General features: G+C 41.5%; 3 protein-coding genes across 4 annotated transcripts; 1 reads left to right on the top strand and 2 right to left on the bottom strand.

The window, feature by feature from the left end:
* Window positions 1-179: 179 nt before the first annotated feature.
* LOC108163300 (cytochrome c-2) lies at window positions 180-2640 on the bottom strand. The gene is made up of 2 exons (XM_017298511.2): window positions 2535-2640; window positions 180-807 (listed from the first exon to the last, which is right to left on the bottom strand). The coding sequence occupies exon 2, from the start codon at window positions 764-766 to the stop codon at window positions 440-442; it is 327 nt and encodes a 108-aa protein (XP_017154000.1). The 5' UTR covers window positions 767-807; window positions 2535-2640; the 3' UTR covers window positions 180-439.
* A 1376-nt stretch (window positions 2641-4016) lies between these two features.
* On the bottom strand, window positions 4017-7157 carry LOC108163565 (cytochrome c-1). 2 transcript variants are annotated; one of them, XM_017298930.2, is made up of 2 exons: window positions 7063-7157; window positions 4017-4562 (listed from the first exon to the last, which is right to left on the bottom strand). In XM_017298930.2, the coding sequence occupies exon 2, from the start codon at window positions 4551-4553 to the stop codon at window positions 4236-4238; it is 318 nt and encodes a 105-aa protein (XP_017154419.1). In that variant the 5' UTR covers window positions 4554-4562; window positions 7063-7157; the 3' UTR covers window positions 4017-4235. The 2 variants fall into 2 exon arrangements, with proteins under 2 accessions (XP_017154419.1, XP_017154420.1); XM_017298931.2 differs by lacking the exon at window positions 7063-7157 and adding an exon at window positions 4755-4778.
* A 308-nt stretch (window positions 7158-7465) lies between these two features.
* Window positions 7466-19237, top strand: LOC108163566. Its single transcript, XM_017298933.2, has 2 exons — window positions 7466-7555; window positions 18323-19237. Exon 2 carries the CDS (start codon window positions 18421-18423, stop codon window positions 18589-18591), a length of 171 nt encoding a protein of 56 aa, XP_017154422.1. The 5' UTR covers window positions 7466-7555; window positions 18323-18420; the 3' UTR covers window positions 18592-19237.
* Window positions 19238-20164: the final 927 nt, after the last annotated feature.

Raw genomic sequence — 20164 nt, 5'->3', positions numbered from 1 at the left:
AACCAATGTGTCTGATTAAGAGTTGGGAGTTCCCTTAAAACTTATAGACCTCTTTCCCGGTACTCTTTGATCCGTGCAAGTTACTGGGACTTAAAGATCAACGAAAGCAAATGGTTTTCCTTCCTTCCAATAGAACAAAAATGCCGACAGTTTTATTTTTGTTTTTGTTATTATTTAACTTTTTGTTGTTTTACGTGGTTGTCACAAGTTTCCTCAGCTTTAAATTAAGTATTCCACTTTTTATTTAAATTAAATAATAAATTTTCCTATTTAAACTTTATAATTAACATAATTGTAGTTTTTAGGTCTGTATGTAATTGTTGCTTCTGCTGCTGTTCATATTGTTGGTGTTGCTGTTGCTGTGACTGAACACAATAATACATCCTGTTGTTAGGGTGGTGAGGTGAATGAAAGTACAGGCTCCTTTTCGGGAGGCGCCTTACTTGGTGGCAGACTTCAGGTAGGCAATCAGATCACCGCGCTCATTGGGCTTCTTCAGACCGGCGAAGATCATCTTGGTGCCGGGGATGTACTTCTTGGGGTTCTCCAGGTACTCGAAGAGGGTATCCTCATTCCAGGTGATTCCCTTGGCCTTGTTGGCGTCCGTGTATGCGAAACCGGCAGCCTGGCCAGTCTTGCGACCGATCAGACCATGCAGATTGGGACCGACCTTGTGCTTGCCACCAGCCTCCACGGTATGGCACTGTGCGCAACGCTGCACGAACAGCTTCTTGCCCTTCTCAACATCACCAGCTGGAACGCCCATTATGGATTATGTGTGTGTTTTATGTGTTAACACGGACTCGACTAAAAGGTTGAAGAAAAAGAAAATCAATGATTAGTGGGTGCCGTGAAAAAAGTGTTTGTCCCATTGCCCCGTTATGTAAACAGGTGATAAGCAATGAGCAGAAACTAGAACCTGTTCAAAATGCATTACGCGGGTGTATAAGCTCTGTGATAAGGTAAATACTAATTAGAATACAATGCCATTATCTAACTGGTATTTTAGCTTATCTACGCACCCTTCCGCATCTCAAAAGTCCACGCGTGCTCCATTCAACGTCATCAGCACTCACACACAGACATACACACCCACAGACATCTCGAAAAAGCTTCAGACAGACGATTCTACTCTGGTCACATGTTGTTGCCCTCAACCGCTTACGCTCTCACACACGCTTTCGAAGTTCGCCCTCGTCTGACTCTTGACGGTGAGAATTACTCATTGCGTCAGAATTATTTTTTTGCTCAGCAACAGGCTAACTTCAGTAGGAAGCATCCAATGGAAAACTTGAATTGTTTATATAACCATCGCACAAAAAAGCGATGGATCAGCAGGGTCTATTTTATATCCAACATTCCCAATGCGGCTAATTGCGGTGCATGCAACTATTTGAACTTGAGAGCGACACAACAATTCGCCCCCAGAAAGGGAGAGCATGAGTACAAAGTGCCGTTGCAAAGAGGCAAGGCGCTTTCATATAGGGTGAGGCACTCGCGCTATTTCTCTATTTGGGTGACTCGAAAACTGAAACCAGAGGGGGAGACTAGCTTTGGTGAGTTAAGCTTTCGGTCCCTTACAGATCGACTGTTCTGGAAATCCGTAGAACGGAGTCTGGAAATTTTGCACCCTGTATTCATACACTTTGGGTTCATTAATGAGTAAGTCACCTACACAAACGCACGCAAGCACACGGAGTGGGGGAGATAAATTACATGAAAGGCAACAGCAATGTCAACATCTGGTTTGGTGGTGGCCTTGAAGAGAGAACTTTTCATTTAGCACTGCGTGAGTGTGAAAAACCACTTTTCCCCCTATAGAAAGTGTAATTGGAAGGGGGCCAAAGGCAGCCGAGAGAATGAGAGAAAGAGAGATGAGTGAAAACTAGGACAGCATAGCAATTTCCTCTCCACACAGAATGTTACATAAGGCAACTCCTGTAAAGGTGAAATCTTCTTTTGCAACAAAAATTGAAGGGGCATGCATCGCGGAGAGTATTGAACTCGTTTAGCCACCACGTGGCGGGCTTAGTGGAGCTGGGAAGCATTAAAATTCCAAGAACTGATATTCTTTTTTGCCAAAGCGAAAGAGAGAGGACAAGCTGATGATCGGGCAACGTTCTCTCTCTCGCTCTACTGTTCATGTAATCGTCTCGCGCGCGAAGCTCTCTTTTTCAATGGCAAAATGTGACTTCCAGGCTATTTTTAAAATTAATAAGTCATTGCTAACTTTTGCACTTGGAAAATTCTAACACAATTTTTCGTAACAACCTCTCACACTTGTACAGAAATCCCACTCTTATATACACTCACAAGGACGAGTTTATATAACCACCGAATCAACCCCCAAAAAAATTGGATTATTCGCTTGCGAATCGAATCTATTCAATTTGTTTGTACAGCTGTAAATTATGCAAGAGCCATGCGGAAGTTACAAATTTTCCGTTATTATCTGCCTTGAGACCTTGTCATTGTATAGCGCTGGCTAATATTTACGTCACTTTAATTTTTCATTAAAAACACCCACTACTTACATTGAACACAAACCGTTGCTGCGGACAGTTATTTTGCGATTGAATAGTCCGTGAATATTCGCGTTTCGATTCAATTCGATTGAATCAACTTAACCCACTCAAACCCCCTCTATTTAAAAAGGTTAAAAACCTGAGTTAAGCCGCGGAAAAAACTGTTTGTGAATTATTCTTGTAGATTAATCCTTCCTTTTTCTCTACAATCAACATTTCCACTATGTATATTACTTGAACTGCACTAAAATTGTTCAAGTTTCATAATTTTCGAGGAGTGGATTTTTCCACTGGTCTACAATGGGTTAATCGTTCTCTGTCCATGATCGAAAACCATATTCCTCGATTTTGATCTTCGGTTTAATATTACTAGCTAGATAGCACACTTTGCTCTGACTGCATAATTTTAGTCCATTGATGAATACATTTTCTACAAGATAAGCTACGTTTAAGTACGTTTTTTTTTTTATTGTATTCTGTTTATAACAAGGTTTGAACAAAACAAGTCAACAAAAATCAGTGGAAACGTACATAAGTGAGTATGTGCATTTCTATACCATATTTCGTAAATTTAATATGGTTTTCCAAGCTGCTTTCAAACGTAATTATTTAAAACATTTTCGCAGATTGATATGTTTTAGACGTATTCATGCATATGTTTAGTGTCTTGTATATACATATATCTCGATCCCGATACATATTCTTGGTCTATGTAAGAAGACAAAAAGCTTCAAAATATCGTTGTGATAGCTTTAAAACAGAGACTGACTAGTTTCTGCATATCTTGGAGCCTGAAATGACAAACATTCTCTTAGTTCTATAATATCCATTTCCAGGGTGCTCAAATCCAATAACTCATCGATACCATCTTCACTCGATACTTTTGCGCTAAGATGCTCACTGCTACAAAAATATCACGCAGCTCTGTTAGCCGCGCATTTGAAATAAAATAACTTCTGCTTATCTTTTTTTTACATTTTCTTGCAGTTTAATAAAACGTTTAACAATAATTTTTTTGTATATAGTATAAGTCTGTAAGTGTATGTTTTTGTTGGGAACCATTTTCTCTGTATACATATATCATTATATCAGTGTAGTGTAGTGTATAATCTGTTAATCAGCGTATAAAATTTCTGATTCTGTGTGCTAATTCGGTAAGCCTATGATATTTGGACAGTTATTTTAACTCAATGTATTATTTAAATGATGATATGTAAGGCGGTTTCACTTCTTGCGGAAACCATTTCCTCTCCATATATCATTATATCAGTGTAGTGTGGTGTATAATTGAATCAGTTAATCAGCGTATACAATTTCTGATTCTGTGTGCTAATTCGGTAAGCCTATGATATTTGGACAGTTATTTTAACTCAATGTATTATTTAAATGATGATATGTAAGGCGGTTTCACTTCTTGCGGAAACCATTTCCTCTCCATATATCATTATATCAGTGTAGTGTGGTGTATAATTGAATCAGTTAATCAGCGTATACAATTTGTGTTGTGTTTTAATATTTGGACAGTTATTTTCATGTAGGGCGGGTTAACTAATTGAGGTAGGTGTGTATATATTTATATTCTTGGCATTAACGTTTGTATTGTGTTGGTCAAATGAGCTACTTTTGACACAGGTGTGTGTATATATTTATATTCTTGGTATTAACGTAGGGATAGTGTTAGTGTATGTGTAGTTGTTGTTTCGAAATGTTTTACTTATTTTTCTTAAGGTATGCAATCAAATCGGCACGGTCTTCGGCCTTTTTGAGTCCTGCGAAAACCATCTTAGTGCCGGGTATGTATTTCTTTGGATCCTTGAGGTACTCGTCCAGCGTCGAATCGCTCCAAACAACGCCCTTCTTTTGATTAGCATCTGTGTATTTGAAGCCCGGAGCAGAGCCGGATTTGCGTCCCACAATGCCGCTTAGATTGGGGCCAACCTTGTGCTTGCCCCCCGATTCGACGGTGTGGCACTGGGCGCACTTCTGCACAAAAATCTTCTTGCCGTTGTCGGCATCACCGCCCCCCATCGTGGATCACTGCAAGAAAGAGAAAGTGGAAACGGTTTAGAGTGGTGTGGGTGGGGATGTCCTCTTAGCCCATGCCATCATTGCCTTCAGCGCACATGGCCCCCACTCAAGGACACTTCCGTTAATAAGTGAAAGGGTCTGTTCGGATGCGTGAAGCTGGGGGCATGCGTGGGCACATCACAAATATATACAAATACATACATATGTACATATGTACGTGTCCAACTGCAGTATATTGTCGTGACACAACCATTTGAAAGTCCAACCCACCAGAAAAAACCTTTTATCTAAGCCAAAATCTAGTGAAAACAATTCCTGTTACCAAATTTTGTATGATTTATTTGATTGAAAATGCCAGTTGATGACAACTGCGAAAGAGAGAGAAACAGCGAGACAGCGACAGCGTCATCTGAAAAAGTGTTTTAGTATAAGGTGAGGTGTTGCTAGAATTCGCTCTTACAATAATCGCCTATGTTAAGACTCGCTGAGAACAGCCAAAGCGTGAGCGTGAGTGCTTCACCTTAAAAGAAATAAAAAACACTGGCAGCGGCACTGGCAGTGGACTGCGCTCTGACGCGCTCTCTTGGCTGCACAGGGGCTAGACGGAGACAGCTGCAAATGCACAAAGCGAAACGAAATTGGGTCAGAGGAGCAGAGAAAGAAGACAACAAAAATGAATAAAAATTGATATTAAATGAAAAGCAAAGCAAAGAGCCACACACATGCACACAGCTCGAGAGCTAGGCGGCATTTCTAACGGGAAAAGTAAACGAAAGGTAATTCAATTAGCAGTGCAGCATCCCTCCTCTCGCTCCCCACTCCATCCCATCGCAGCAGCTGCACATGTGCTTTGAACATTTCCTTTCAATTAAAACGCATTTTACGCATGTTCTTCATCTTCCTGTTCTCCCTCTCGATACAATGCGGTGGCAAAAACACATGCCTTTCAAAGAATGGCAGGGTAACTTCGGCACTCCGAGTCGTTTGATACCCTTTCCCCCCCAAGCGCTTTCAGATTGACTTTCAAATGATTTTACATATTTTATCCCACAAAAAATACACTTTGTGGTGTCGAAGTGGTTTCCTTCTTTTGCTTTGCAAACATCTGGACACAATCACGGTATTAAACAAGGGTATTAAAACAAAAGAAAGACAGTGGGAGCAAAAGTTGACTTACTCGGGTATGATTAAGGCCCTGGCCAAACGATGCTGCTGAGGTAAAAGCATGAAAAGGCATGGAAGTACTTAAGACTCTTAGTAAATGAGAGTGCGGATGTGATGTAGGAAGTACAAAATCATAACGGTAAGTGCTGCTGCTGCTGCTGAGGCTATCCAGGCCCCTCGCACAGGTGTTTTACTCTACCCCGCCCCTCTCTCCATACCTATGACCTAACCTAATTTGCAATGGAACCATAAATTATACGCAGATACAAGTATCCTGGGTCCTGGCTCGACTGGCTCCATTCCACCTCCCTTCTATTCCTTTCAGACCCCTATAAATAAATGGCGCACAAAATTAAATTACGCTTGAACTGGCTGCAGTGTGAGCAGAATTGCAGTACGATGGGCTGCGGTGGAAGGAGAGGCTACGGGTGTATTGTTTTGCTAGATCTATTGCTGCGGAAGTCCATAAAAAGGTGCACGAGAGGTTGTTCAGGATTTGGGTCATTTTGCGAGACTGCAAATGGGAAAGCAACCGAAATGCGGATGCGGTTTTTTCCAAGGGATATCCAAAGAGTGTGCGGGGGACAAGGAATACTTAGAAATAATTTCCCGTTTCATCAAATAGTCATAACCTTCTCCCTACCCATTCATTCCTGGTCAGCAGGTTACCAAGAACCAACTCTGTGGCTGTTGCGCAATTTGGCATGACTTTGATGTTACCCTACCACACACACACACACACACACACACACACACTGCATTGTCTCAACTCCCCCCCCCCCCCCCCCCCCAAGCACTAAACCCCCACCAACCCCTTTCCACACACAACCATTTCGGGTTTCCGTGGCCTGCATGGCAAAAACCCTACATTTCTTTTTGCTCTTTCGCTCTCTCACAGCATGTTTATATTACGCGCTTTTCGCTGCTGCTTCTTCTTGTGGGAGAGGGGCCTGCGGGGATGTTCTTTTCTAGAACGAGGTCGCTGACTGCCCTTCAACGTTGCCTGAGACATTGCTGTTCTTCGATGCCCCAAAAGTTACATAAGCCCCCAACAGAAACAACAACTAGTTGGCTTTGCATTTTATGCTAGCACACAGAACGAACGAGCGAGAGAGAATTGGAGATTGGGAGAGGAGCATGGCAGAGAGCAAGCTGCAGCCCAGCAGCACGACAAAGCGTGAGAGCGCTGGCTGAGAGGCGAATGTGTGAATGAAAAATTGCTAAAAATGCTTCATTTCAGGCAATTTATAACTGTTTTTGCTCTGAGCAGCGCTGCACTCAGTGACGCCGCTGCTTGAATGAATTTCAGAGAGCCAAATGCAGCGATAAGCAACAACAAACTTACCTGCTGGACTGCTCTCTCTCTCTCTCTGTCACGCTGCTTGTTGCTCGGCCGCCCACTGTTGGCGCTCGCTCTGTAAGTTGGGGCTGTCGGCTGTCGGCTGTCCCTGTTTCTGTTTCTGCTGCGCGACGCGTTGTCATTCACTCAGCAGAGCTCGCCGCGTTTAGTTCTTTCGATTCCCCGACGGTTCTTGCGATCCGAAAAATTACACTCCGAAGCTCGAAAATATTTTCATCGGAAAAATATTACTTTTGAAACAACAACTAGACGTTTGGCTAATATTTTGTCTGGAACTGAAAATTTGTTTGAGGTCTATCTCCTGCAAAATATATTTGTGTACTGATTTCTGAGCTGTACTCGATTCCACACAAATCTCATTTGGAAGCCCAAGCGAAATTAAAGTCAGAGCCTACGCATTCGCCAAGAAAAACAATCTAAAACGCTACAAATAGGAAGCTGCGTTAACAAAAAGGGAGCTGCCAACTTGCATTTTACGGTAAGTTTGCTGCTATCTTTATTTCCAGTGTTGTATAACGTTGTGTGGGACCGTGTGTTTTTTCGTGTTGCGTGTGTCCTTGCGGGGGCTGCACGTGTCCTTGAAATTCGTCAAGTGGTTCGTTTTCTCTTTCTATTTCTTTTACGCATTTTACGTAATCAAGAAAAAAAGTTGTATATTTTGTGTGTTTCCCACTCGAGCGTAAATCACGACTCGTTTTTCATTTGGTTTTATGGGGCCCCGCCACCCTTCCCCTTTCCATGAAGTTTTTTGTCGCATTTCCCTTAGAAGTTCCGATTTGAATGAGCGGCTTTTTCGACTTCCGCATTTTCTAGCTAAGCCCCGATTATCCCGTCCAGGGTCCTCTTACCTCTTATCACAGAAGGACATCGGGATGCGCAGGGGGGGTGCCACAACATGAAAGGGAACTTGCAGACTTTTTTTCTTTTGATGGAAAATGTAGTGGAAAAGCTGGGAAATTGATTTTCGTAGGAAAGAGGAAAAGTAGGTTATTACAATATTATTCTAAGGAAGTAGGAAAATGGCTTATTATTATTTATTATTATGTGCTGGAGGGAAAATAGCACTCGTATGTCAAAAAAAGGAATTTCTTAGTAATGAAGTAATGATATAATGAAAATTAATGTATGAATATTTATATATATGAATATATAAATTTCTTGTTGCGTTTTCTTGATCAATTTCTTATATATAAATACATATATATATATGTACTTAATCCGTGAAAGTTTGAAATATTTCTTGGAAAAATTCTTTTGAGTTTAATGAATTCTTTCAATATAAAACTTTGCCTTCCAGTTCGTTATCCTCTTGATTACACAATATTTGTTGCAAAAACTTTGAAAGAAACCATTTCTTCGCACTTATGTGAACAGAACGAAATAAAAAAGAAGAATTTTTGAAGAAATTCCTTCTTTCTTTCTGCTTTATGGCCGTTGATTACTTTTGGCCCCAACCCTCCTCATCCATCCGCCCACAAATAAGTTCACATGAAAAGTTTTCCAGGGCTTTCCCTGCACACTGCACCCCACAGGGCCAGCGCCAGTGCCAGTGCCAGTGCCAGTGCTCCATTTCAATTATGTCACTTCATCTGTATTCCGTGCACCAGATGAGAGGTACCTTGCCCTTCCCTTCCCTTCCCTTGCTCTTCCCTTATTCTGGCACCACTTTATTAATCATTTTTGCCCTTTGTTTATCCGAATCGACTCTCTCGCGTGAGTCGCGCGGATTGTACATATTTGGGCCAATGAGCATTCTGTGGAATGGCCTTTTGTTATGGGCCGCATTTGGTTCACATGCTGCCATGCCTTACAACCACCCCCTCAGCCACCCAGCATCCACATGAATTACAGCATAAATGTTGAGGAATTGTTATAATTTAATTAATTTGTTTTCTCTGCACGGCAGAGAGACATTCATAAAGCGAAATAATTAATATTCATCAAGTGACTTTCTGTGAACGCCTTAATGATAACGAGCCAGCAGCATTTAGGCCACAAATCGAACATTTTGTCCATTAAATACATAACGTTTTCACAGCTGTTGGGGGGACAATCCCTAAAAAGAAGTGGCTTTTGTTCGTGCTAGCGTAGCTCCACTGTATGTACTTACCATATCATACGCTAGAGGAAAACCAAAACCGATTCCGATTTAGGTCAACTCCTCTGTTGGGGCATTCGTCTCTTATCATATCGTAAAGTGCACTTGGCATCCCTCGACCGAAACTATTACCAACATATGGGGCAGACACACACACACTCACACTCTCTCTCCCCCCGCCCCTCACTGAAGCTTATCAAAGTTTGTCGTTTGTATTATTACATTTATCACACTACCCGGAAAAGAGAAGGAAAATGAATATTTGCTCTTCAAATCCAAAAAAAAGCAGAAACGCATAATGACTATGAAAAGAAAACCAAATAACAGACCAGATTAAATCGTTCAAACTTCAATTCTGTATGGGCAGGAGAGAGCGGCGGGGGATAAACTGATAAGAAATGCAAGCATTACCTAAATACTCCTTCCCGTCCCACCTCCATCGCCCCGCCTTCGTCGCCCATCTGCTTTCCCCTAAGTGCATTTTTATTAACGAAAAAAAAGAAGGAGGAGGAGGAGGAGTAACAGTCGAAGTAAAAGTTTGAGTAAATGTAGAAGGAGAGCAACAAAAAGTAGACCACAAATATCATCAATGACAGCAACAAATTGCTGGATGCCATGCCCCCCTATCCCCACCCCTCACCGCTGGGAACAAGCATACTTATGTACTATTTCCCCACCTACGATAATGGTCTAAGCGGAACTGGATAGAGGAAAAGGAAGATAAGAAGAGAGAGATGTGTGTGTATGTGTGTGTTTGGAAATGGAAAAGTTTCGTATTTATTTTTTGATTTTATGATGAATCATGAAACAGAAGACAAAGTTCTTGGGATTTGATCTATTGCCATATATTTTTATAACCGTAATTTATATTACAACTTTGAAACCATAGAAGCAAGCATTTCAGACACTATATATTTAAGATAAAGTATTGAATTTCCTGAATTAAATAAAAATCGAAGCCAAAACCTAGCGAACGATTATTTCTGAATGAGATAAATGTACTAAAAAGGCCAATAAATCCTTAGCTGTTGCCAATTCAAAGATAATGAGATAACTTTTCCTTGTTTATATTCAACTAAATTCAATTAACCAAACACGGAATTACTCACAAAAACAAAAGGAAAAAGAGGAAGAACAGAACACCCAACAGAAATACCATCTACCAAAATGAGCCTTGTCACTCAAATCTCGATAAAAGTTCAACGTTGTTGAGTTATGGATGGAATGGAATGGATATGGATAGGGCTAAGAGGAGGAGCCTTTGACTGATTGAGATTAGCTGTGGAAATTAATGAGAATTCGTTTTGGGGCTTCAATGGGCTTACAATAAGCCCCAAAAACAATTTTGCCAAAAGAAAAAAAAAAGGCTGAAGGTCGAACGATGAGCGGCATAAATTATTTACAACAATTTACACATTTAAGCCAATGGAAAACAAAGGCGTGGCCGGAGCCTAGGCTCCCGGAAAAGCCAGGGTAGGAAAATTCAGTAAAAAAAACTCCAAAAGCGTGTCAAATGGAAATTGAAAATGGTCAACGGAACAAACGAGAGGAAATTCACAAACTGACAGACAGACAGACGGGCAGGCAGAGAAGGACCGGAAAGAAGGGAGTGTGGAAATGCCCTGTCATGTCAATTAGATTTAATCGAAAATCGATACCCCATGATGCTTGAGCTTGCAGCGAAAGGTCACCGGAAAGGTTGATCCACAATATGCAAAATATGTCGGTCAGGCGTCATAGCGTGCGTGTGGTCTCTGAGAATCTACCGAGTCATCTCTGTTTATCTTTCGAAGGCTCTTCAAGTACTCGTAAATGTTCTGAACTATGCAGTTGCCACGTCGGATAAACACTTGAGAAAAACCCCGTCAAGTGAGGAAAATCATTGGAAAAGCCCACATTCGATGGCTAACACAGCAGAAGGTTCCGAAAAGTAAGCAGAGACAGGCAACACAGTGGTTCAAAGGTCCAAGGAAACAGATTAAGGAAGGGGGGGGGGGGGGGGGGGGGGGGGGGGGGGGGGGGGGGGGGGAATGTATGCCATTTTATGGTATATTTTTACTAAAGAATTTATAGAGAAAATTAGTAAAACTTTCTTGCTTCCTTGCTCCCATTTCTCAGAGATTTATTCATCCACAACCCCAATAAGAAACAAATGCGAAAAGTGCCGAATAAAGTGTCTGAGAATCGAAAATCAAATACATTCCGCGTGCATGACGGGCCACAATGCTGCTGTAATCCTTTATTTTCTCTGAAAAGAATTTCATTTGAATATCTGAAATTTCAAGCACATTTCTCCAACGTGAAACCACTGTGCCCGTGATTTGAACTTCAATTGAAATTTAATGTGTTATTTTCCTAACATTTGAAATTCATTTGTTTTTTATTTGTTTTAAATTTCATTCGATTTGTTTTGTTGTTGTTGGTATTTTTCTTCATTTGAATTTCATTTGGGTCTTAATTTTCGTTTACTTCATTAGTAATTCATTAATTTTGTTCGAGACCATTTTATGGGCCATCAAATGATGCCCAGAAAATTGTTCAGTGGCCTTCCCTCCATTAGCAATGCGATCTATCGCACTCTCTCTCTCTCTCTCTTACACTATCTCTATCTCCCCCACTGTATCTTTCTTTTGCTCTTCAGTTTTTTCCGGCTTTATTTCGTTGCGGTTCAGAGAGAAGAGCTGTGAGCCGCATTTCTTATCAGGCTTGAAGACAAAAAGATTTTCCCATCATTATGTAAGAGGTTAAATCGACTATAAAACCATGCTTGGGGTCCCCTCTGGCCCCTCCATCGCTAACGAGGCTGGCGGCCACAATGGCCTGCCTGGCCCTTTTTGGGTTTTAGCTAATGAGCGAACGAGCAGCGATGACGACTCGCCGCTGACCGAGCAATTTCTTTTGGCCAACTTTGAACTTCGGATCTTCTTTTGTCGATATTCTTCAGGAATATTTCGTTGGCCTCATTTGGCTTATTGTTTATTGGCTTTTCGCCCCCCCCCCTCCACCACCCTTTCTTGTGGTCTTTCTTTCTCGGACTCCTGCTCTCCAGTGTTTATTATTGTTTACTTGGCATTTCATGCGCAATCATGATATAATATTTGCATTTGTATTGGCTTCGTGGCGTATGCGTAACATTCAATGCAAAAGAGCAGGAAATGGATAGTGGATATTGGATATTGGGGGAACAGAACAGTGCCGTGCCACCCATTTCTTCCTCTCTCTCTCCCTCTTGCATCGCACTTTGTCTGTAATTGCTTTGGGGCATGATTTGGTTGTGGATTTGTGCAGAGGAGAGGCGTGTGTCTGGAAATGGGAGGTTTTCCGCTTTTGGGTCAGTGGTTTCAGATTGAAGAAGGAATTCGGTTTGAGATTGCTATGTGGGAGATTATAGTACGAACAGATGTGGCCCTGTGGTCCCAAAAAAGATCTTACAGCTCTAACGCAGCGGTGGTGCGTCCTTACATGACGCGGCACATTGATGGTCGACACGCACAAGTGAGATTGCCAGGGAATTGGGAAAACAACAAACACTGCGTGTGCATGATGCGACACATTGATGCTACTGATTTCTGACATCTATACCAGACCTACCAACAAGATTTAACCACATATATCCCAAACATCTAAGGGTTGCCTTTGGATTAATACTACAGAAGCAATTTCAGCAAGGAATGTAAATTGTCGCGGACTTTTTGCTGGCTAAACTTTTCCACGAACAGCTGAATGATGGCTCAGACTCTGGTTTTTTGTTCGTGCTGCTCTTGCTATTACTTCTCTAACAATTTTCCATTTAAACGGAGTTGTCCCTGCTGTTTGCATCTCACTCCAGCTGCTCCCCATTGTCAATTATATTTGTCTTTCTCAGGCTGGCAGTGGCAGCGACAGCGGCAGCGGTGTTTGTTCTGTGTATCTCAAAGATGCATAGATACATGGGCTGCATGTAGTACGGGGGGGTACCAGTACCATTCCATAGCTAACCCGCAACATGGGTATTTTTTCTTTTTTGTTAATTTACATGACAACACGTTTCGAAAGTCAGTCAACACAGAGAGAAAGAGACAGAGAGAGAGAGAGAGAGAGAGAGATAGATAGACAAAAAGGGAGGCAACCATCATGGGACGCGGATGGTGTGGTGGGGGTATTGTAAAGTATCTTGTAGATACATTCGCTTGTAAGTTGCAAGTTAACTAGACTGTTACGGTGTCGTTGGGGCAGGGGGATCGCGGGGTGGTGCTTCCCCCTAGGGCACTTGCCGCCTTTTCTGCGGTTTTTTCGCTCTCTCGAAAAGGCCCTCCCAGTCAAGTCTCGTCTCGCGCTGCTTGACTGCGGTTCTGGGCCAAAACAATGCATCTGGGATCACTTGCCCCATCTCTTGGGTACTCTCTTCCTACATCTCTTCTCGGTATCTCCTGCTTTGCCTGCTTTACTGTTACTGCAGTAACTGCAATCGGAAATTAGCATTCTTATAAATATTTATTCAGGTTTTTTCCCATCTTCACTGCTTTTGGAAAACGGAGAATATAAATATCTTCTCCTCCTCTTGGCCTCTTCATCCACTTATACTCAAATTATCTATGTGAGTAGTAAATATTTATGAGATACTCGTATCTCTTAAATATGTATTGCCTTCTAATTGTCGCCTCAAGTTGAACGGGTCCAGCCGCCTCTGATGTCATATTTGTTGTTTGCCATTGGTTTTGGTGAGATCATACCGCACCCCGAAATGGAAAAAGAAGCTTACGACGAGATCCGTGAAAAGATTTTGTCATGTAACCGTTGAGTGGTGGAGAGGCGGCGATTTGAGGGGAGGCAGCGGGAGCCCGCCCAGTGGTTCAAGGCCTTCCAGTTTATAGCTCCATTGAATCAATCAAACGTAATATGCGTATTAAAGTACAGTCTGACCCAATTAGATATCGTTATCTATTTAGAAAAAGATCTCTCAATCCGTTACTCTTCTTCCTCTCTCTCCCAGCAGCCACAGTAGCAAGCAGTTATTGCTCTCCCTCCCGCTCTCTCTAACAGTAAAGCAAGCAGTTTACAAGCAGTAACAAGCAGTTACAAATAGGACAGTTGTGTGTGATATTGAAGCCTCATTAAGGCGGATGTCAAGAGTGGAATAGAGTGAGGGAGAGAGAGATAGAGGGTTATAGGACAGAGGCAGATAGATAGTGTGGCAGTCGGGACGGGGGGGAGTGATGATGGTTGTTGTTGCTGTGGTGAGGGTCTCTCTGCGGTTTTGTCTGTCAGAGGAGAACGCACTCAACTGGCACGCGCTTGATAACGCTCCTCCTCCGGGGTGGGGTGGGGGGTAAATAGAGGAACGCTCATTTGAAATGCAATTGAAACCGCACACTAGAGACAGAGGCAGAAAGATTCAGAGACAGCCACTAAAGTGACATCTAAGCCAGCGACAGTGATAGCCACTACGATGATCTGTGAACAATGGACTCGGTGGACACAAAACAAAGCAATGGAAGAATATTTTGTAAGAAGAATTAGGAAGATGATACTGATATTTAATGGATGAAGAAAAGATATTGGTAAATATTATAACCAATAAGTGTATGGGTTATTTCAGGAGAGACTCGAATTTCATATACATATGTAGATCTTAGATATTTGAAAATAAGAATAACGTATGTACATACGCTCGGAATAAAGTAAAAAATTCGAGTTTCCATTGCATTGCTATTTCTATTGTACTGAAAAGTAGGTTAACCAATTTGATCAACGGCATTTCACTCTGGAGGGGTCTGCTGCTGCTGCCATGTCCCTCAAAATGTCAACTTCACTGCAATGCTGCTGCTTTTGCTGCTGCCACTCCCTCTTCAATCATTCCCCCCAATCCTTTCATTCCCTCCTATCGTTCACTTTTTCAGCTGTCAGTTTTGGGGACGGGACAAAAGTTTCGCGTTTGGAATTGTCAAGCAGCGAAAGAGAGGAGGAAAGCGAGTGGAAATGAAATGAAAAATGCATGAAAAGCACAAATTGATAATTGAATTTGGCACAGGCTCAAACTGCACTTATGTTATTGTCGTTGGTGTGTGTTGTTGTGCTTTCAGATGTTAGTTGTTGCTGTTGTTGGGGCTATTGCACACAGCATGAGAGGTGGCAGAGCCAAGTGGGTCAATGTGAGCCGCCGCCATCGGGCGAGAAGCCGACGGTGACAAGCGACAACTTGCAATCAACAAAACCATAAAATTGAAGCCAATTAGGAGGAAAATATAAAATATTTGAAATAGAACGCAACAAAGTGCCAGCGGTAGAATAGGGGGAGGGAAGGGAACGATGGAGCTCTAGGTATTGTTATATTATTAAACAATTATTAGGAAGCAATGTATTGCTAAAGCTTATAAAACAGAACACAGACAGATTTCTCAGATTTTATACTTACATATTTATTATTAGCTGTTGGACACCTATTGAAGGCCCTAAAATATATTGCGATGTCTGCAGGGGTGATAAAAAGCAAAGAAATGTCGGAACACGCGATGATGGGCCACAAATTACCCCACTGACGGCGGTCGGCGACATTCGATTCCCAACACTCGACACTCGTAAATTCTAAGGGGTAGATGTGTGGTGTGGCGCCCAGGATATCGAAATACCACCATGACCCTAGGGGCAGAGACAATCTAAAGTATTGCATGTTCGCACCCATTTCTCTTTGCCCCATCTCTCTTCCTCTTTTAATACGGTATTCGGTTAATTTAAAGGCAATAAAAACATCACGCATACGCCCCGCAGTGCTGGCAGAGGCAGCGGCAGAGGCAGAGGACAGCCAGAAGCAGCAAGGGCAGCGACAGCAGCAGAGCCAAGATCTTTTAAGATGGGGTGAAGCATTCCCACTTTTCAAAGTCCCTTTCTCTCTCTGGGAATATGTGCGAGAATTTTGTTGCCTAGAACTGCCTCACCTTTTTAACATACTTTGGCATTGGACAGCGGGAGAGGCAATAAAATAAATGCCTTGGAATTGTAATCGAACAGAGCGACCAAAAGAGAGAGCGACAGAGGGAGGGAGGGGTGAAAAAGTTCAATCATTAGTTTCTTGTTGGCACATGACACAACGCAACGAACAAAACATAACAGAAAAAAAAGAGTGTCACTGAGAGGGAATGGGAATGGCAGTGGAAGGGGGTAAACGTGGGCGAGCATCGTGTTGCCCCGTTAGTCGCCCACGCCAGCGCGCTCTCTCTCCCGCTGTCTCGCTCTACACACTGAGCATATCTAGCTGACAGCGCAGCAGCTGCATTTGTCCCATCAAAAGATTAAAGCGCAACAAGAACAACAAATATTTCTCATTCCCGAAAATGTTGATGTCACAAGACGAAATGGAAACAAGTGCAGGGGAGGAGCAGAGATAGGGCAGCGGATCACCAGTAAGGCAGAGGCAGGGCAGAGGATCAGCAGCGCCAAGGCAAAAGCAGAAGAAGAAGTGTAATAGGCAGAGCAGTGGGCAGAGGACAGTGCAGTGCCTGGAATGTGTATAAATTTCAAGCGAAATGAAAAAAAAAGAAGAAAATATGTATGTAAAATGAACTTTAAATGCTCTTGGAATTGGAAATCATTTAATTGATAGCATTTCTATAATTAGTTGATGGACATTTTTATATTTCAGTATTTACATCTCCAATTCGCCAAAAACATTTCGGTCAAAAGACTTTTCCACATCACCCATTGTACCATACCATGGAACAACTTTACCTCCCGTTATCTCACTCTATTTCTCTCTGATCGTAACGGTATAATGAGTTGAGGCAAATGCGCAGGCGTCTTTCGAGCAGAAAAATATTTACAAAATAGTAATGCTTACAAAACATACAAAATGGAAAACTATTTAGCAAGAAAACAGGAAAAAAGAAAACCAAAGATTAAGCAAAAGCCACAGTATTTTTATGTTGTCGCGTGGACGAAATAAGCTGCTGCTGCTGCTGGCGTTGCTCTTTTTTTATCTCTTTTTTGTTTTCTTTTTTGTTTTCTTTTTTTTGTTGCGTGATATATGGAAATGTTTTATATGAGCGGGGGACGGACTGCACTTTTGGGCTGACAGAAACGAAACCGAGAAAAAAGCGCTGAGTTTGCACATACATACATATGTATGTATGTACATACATATGTATGAACAAATTTTGGTTTTACTGGAAATTGAAATTAATTTGCTGCTTCAAGGCGGTTGGTAGGAGGGGGTGGAGAAGCATGTGTGGGACGAGGGATGAGGCATTGCATAATTGCAAATGACGTAGAACTTATGTAGTCTTTCCGTTTGCCCTCTCTCCTGGCAAAACATACAGAAGCAGGATTTTGTTCAATTAAAGCAAACATCAATTCTATTTCTTTGTATAACTGTACATACATACATACATTGTACATATGTGTATTCGTATATGTTCGCTTGTGTCTCTTTTTGTCACATATGTATGTACATATGTATGTACATATGTATGTACATATGTGTTCTCGAATGTAACTTTTGTCATTGACTCGTCGTCGACAGCAGAGCTTTGGTTGGATCTGGAGAAACTGGAGCGAGCATGCAACCGTTTCATTTTTGGGACGGTGGTGAGGGGGGGTTTCGGTTCTCTTTTGAGCATCGAGCAAGGTCATCAGCTTTTGATGGGTGTGCATGGATTCGTTTATGGGATGTGATGTGGATGGATGGGTGTCTCTGTGTGTGATTGTGTGGCGGAAGGTGACGCCATGATTGAGGCAATGGAGCATTTCGATTAGAGGTGAGCAGCAGTTCTATTGAGGAACTAGTTCCATTTGGACATGTCTTTAATGGAGCTTTCTAGACATTCTAGAGGGGAGTGTAAAATAAATTGGTATACTCTAAGAGTTGAGTATTTTTGTTGTGAAACCATTAAACAACTCATTCCAGTGGTAAAATTAAAAAGCTTTTGCAACTGTGATATATTTTTTATTATTTCCGAGTTTATTTGGCAAGATGTCCATTCTTTCGCCCTTCTACCTCATCTCATCCTCTATCCTGTTAAGTTTTTGGAGAGGATTTCTGGGATTTGCTGACTGCCGCTCAAGTGTCACGGCAGCCACTCGAATGTGGAGGATGCTTGGGAGGCTCCTCAACAGACTGAGCCACTTTGAATAGCACTCGAATAATACTGTCTCTCTCTCTCTCTCTCTTTTCAGCATTTGCGTTTCGTTTGTTCCACTCTTGTGCCAGCCGTAGCCCACGCCCACATTTGTGGCGTGTGCAACCAGAAGCCGTCAAGACGACTTACTCGATAATGAAAATGAGCTCGCCCAGGATCATGCAGCAGAAACGGAGTAGCAAATCCTCCAATTCGTCGCGGGTCTCAATGACGACCTCGACGGCGGAGGAGAATCTCATCGAGTCGAAGCTCTTTAGCTGGATGCGGCTCTTCCGCTTCGCCTCGCTGCTCTGTCGCGCTGAGTAACGGGAGATAGTCCTTCTATAAGATACCCGTACACCCCAACCCCAACCCCAACTCCACTCTCAACCCCTACCCCAACCCCATTAAAAGCCCCCGCAAATATTAAGAGAAATGAATACAAAAGATAAAGATACCGATACTCGAACTAGTTGCCGCTTTTCAGTCAAGTTTTCCTATACATATGTATGTAGTACTCGTATATAGACAATTGAGTCGGATTACATTACCAAATTCACTTTAACCTTTTTCCAGCAATGTAGAAATGTAAGATTAAAGAAGAAGGAATATTCCCCTTCCCCACAAAATCCCCAAAAAATTACAAAAATGGATGAAAACCATGTTTAAGTTTAAGCATCTTTTGGGAAATCGAAAATACCCTAATTTCTGTTTACTTTTCACAATTAAGTCAATTTTTAGTGTAAATTCCAAGGGAATCCCCGCGAATCCCATTGGAATTTCTCGCGCCTTTCGTACCTTTTGTATTGTAATAAGTGAAAACAAAGAAAACTATGAAAAAAACAACAATTAAAACAACTTACAAAGCTAATAAATGTTACATCATAATCCATTTGTTGCGTTTCTTCGGGTTCTACAGAGCTTTCAGTTTCGAGAACAGACAACACGAATAAATCTATATTTTTGTAATTTACAACACTGTTTTTGCGTGTCACCAAACAAATCAGAGTAACGTTTATGCAAGGCTATTAAATAGATAAATATATTAACTAAAGATGCAAACCAATGCAATACTAACAATAATAACACAAATGTATTTATATAGTAGAGGAATGAATATATTTACACATTATAACCATGTGAGGCAAGCGGGTATATCCAACACTAACAGACACTAACCAACACAGAAACAGAAACCAACCAAGCAATAAATAATAGGTTCCCAGCAATATGAAAAGTGCATTTAATCCAAAGAAGTTGCCAATCAACAATAATTGTTGTTAACAAATTAGCAATCCAAAAACACACGAATATCAATAGATAACAAATTTAACAGTTTCTTAAATTCCGCATAATCTCAAGCCAATGACAGCAAGAGAACATACATACGCCCACAACAAAGTTATCCGCGATTTTCGAAATTCAATTTTAATTATTAATTAGTTATAAGCAAATGCAACCCTGCAGACATGAACAAGAGCCAAAACTAAAATAGAATATAGCAATACGTACAGCAGCAGATAATTGTTGAGAAAAAAATGCAATAAATCGATATCGATAAATAAATAAAGTCTTTAAGCTGTTGAGTGTTCAATGCAATTACGTTAAAGATTGTGTTTTTATTTGTTACAAGTTTGATTTCTAGTTTGAAGCTAATTTGAAATTGTCGCCAAACTCTAGTGCCTGATGCAGCGTGACAAAAGCTCAGTTACAGATACCGTGACAATAGCTGACTGCTTTGGCGGAGAAATTACTGTTTTTTATAGCCGATACTCAAAATGAGTATTGGGGTATATTAGATTTGTGGTAAAAGTGGATGTGTGTAACGTCCAGAAGGAATCGTTTCCAACCCCATAAAGTATATATAGTCTTGATCAGCATCAATAGCCAAGTCGATTGA

The sequence above is a fragment of the Drosophila miranda genome, chromosome 4, assembly GCF_003369915.1.
Source record: "Drosophila miranda strain MSH22 chromosome 4, D.miranda_PacBio2.1, whole genome shotgun sequence".
Lineage (NCBI taxonomy): Eukaryota > Metazoa > Arthropoda > Insecta > Diptera > Drosophilidae > Drosophila > Drosophila miranda.
Note: the sequence above shows the minus strand (reverse complement) of the source record. Positions and strands in the feature narration are given on the sequence as shown.

Bases quoted from the DNA above. Each gene is read 5' to 3' on its own strand.
- LOC108163300 (XM_017298511.2), bottom strand. From the start codon at position 766: ATGGGCGTTCCAGCTGGTGATGTTGAGAAGGGCAAGAAGCTGTTCGTG.
- LOC108163565 (XM_017298930.2), bottom strand. From the start codon at position 4,553: ATGGGGGGCGGTGATGCCGACAACGGCAAGAAGATTTTTGTGCAGAAG.
- LOC108163566 (XM_017298933.2), top strand. From the start codon at position 18,421: ATGAAAATGAGCTCGCCCAGGATCATGCAGCAGAAACGGAGTAGCAAA.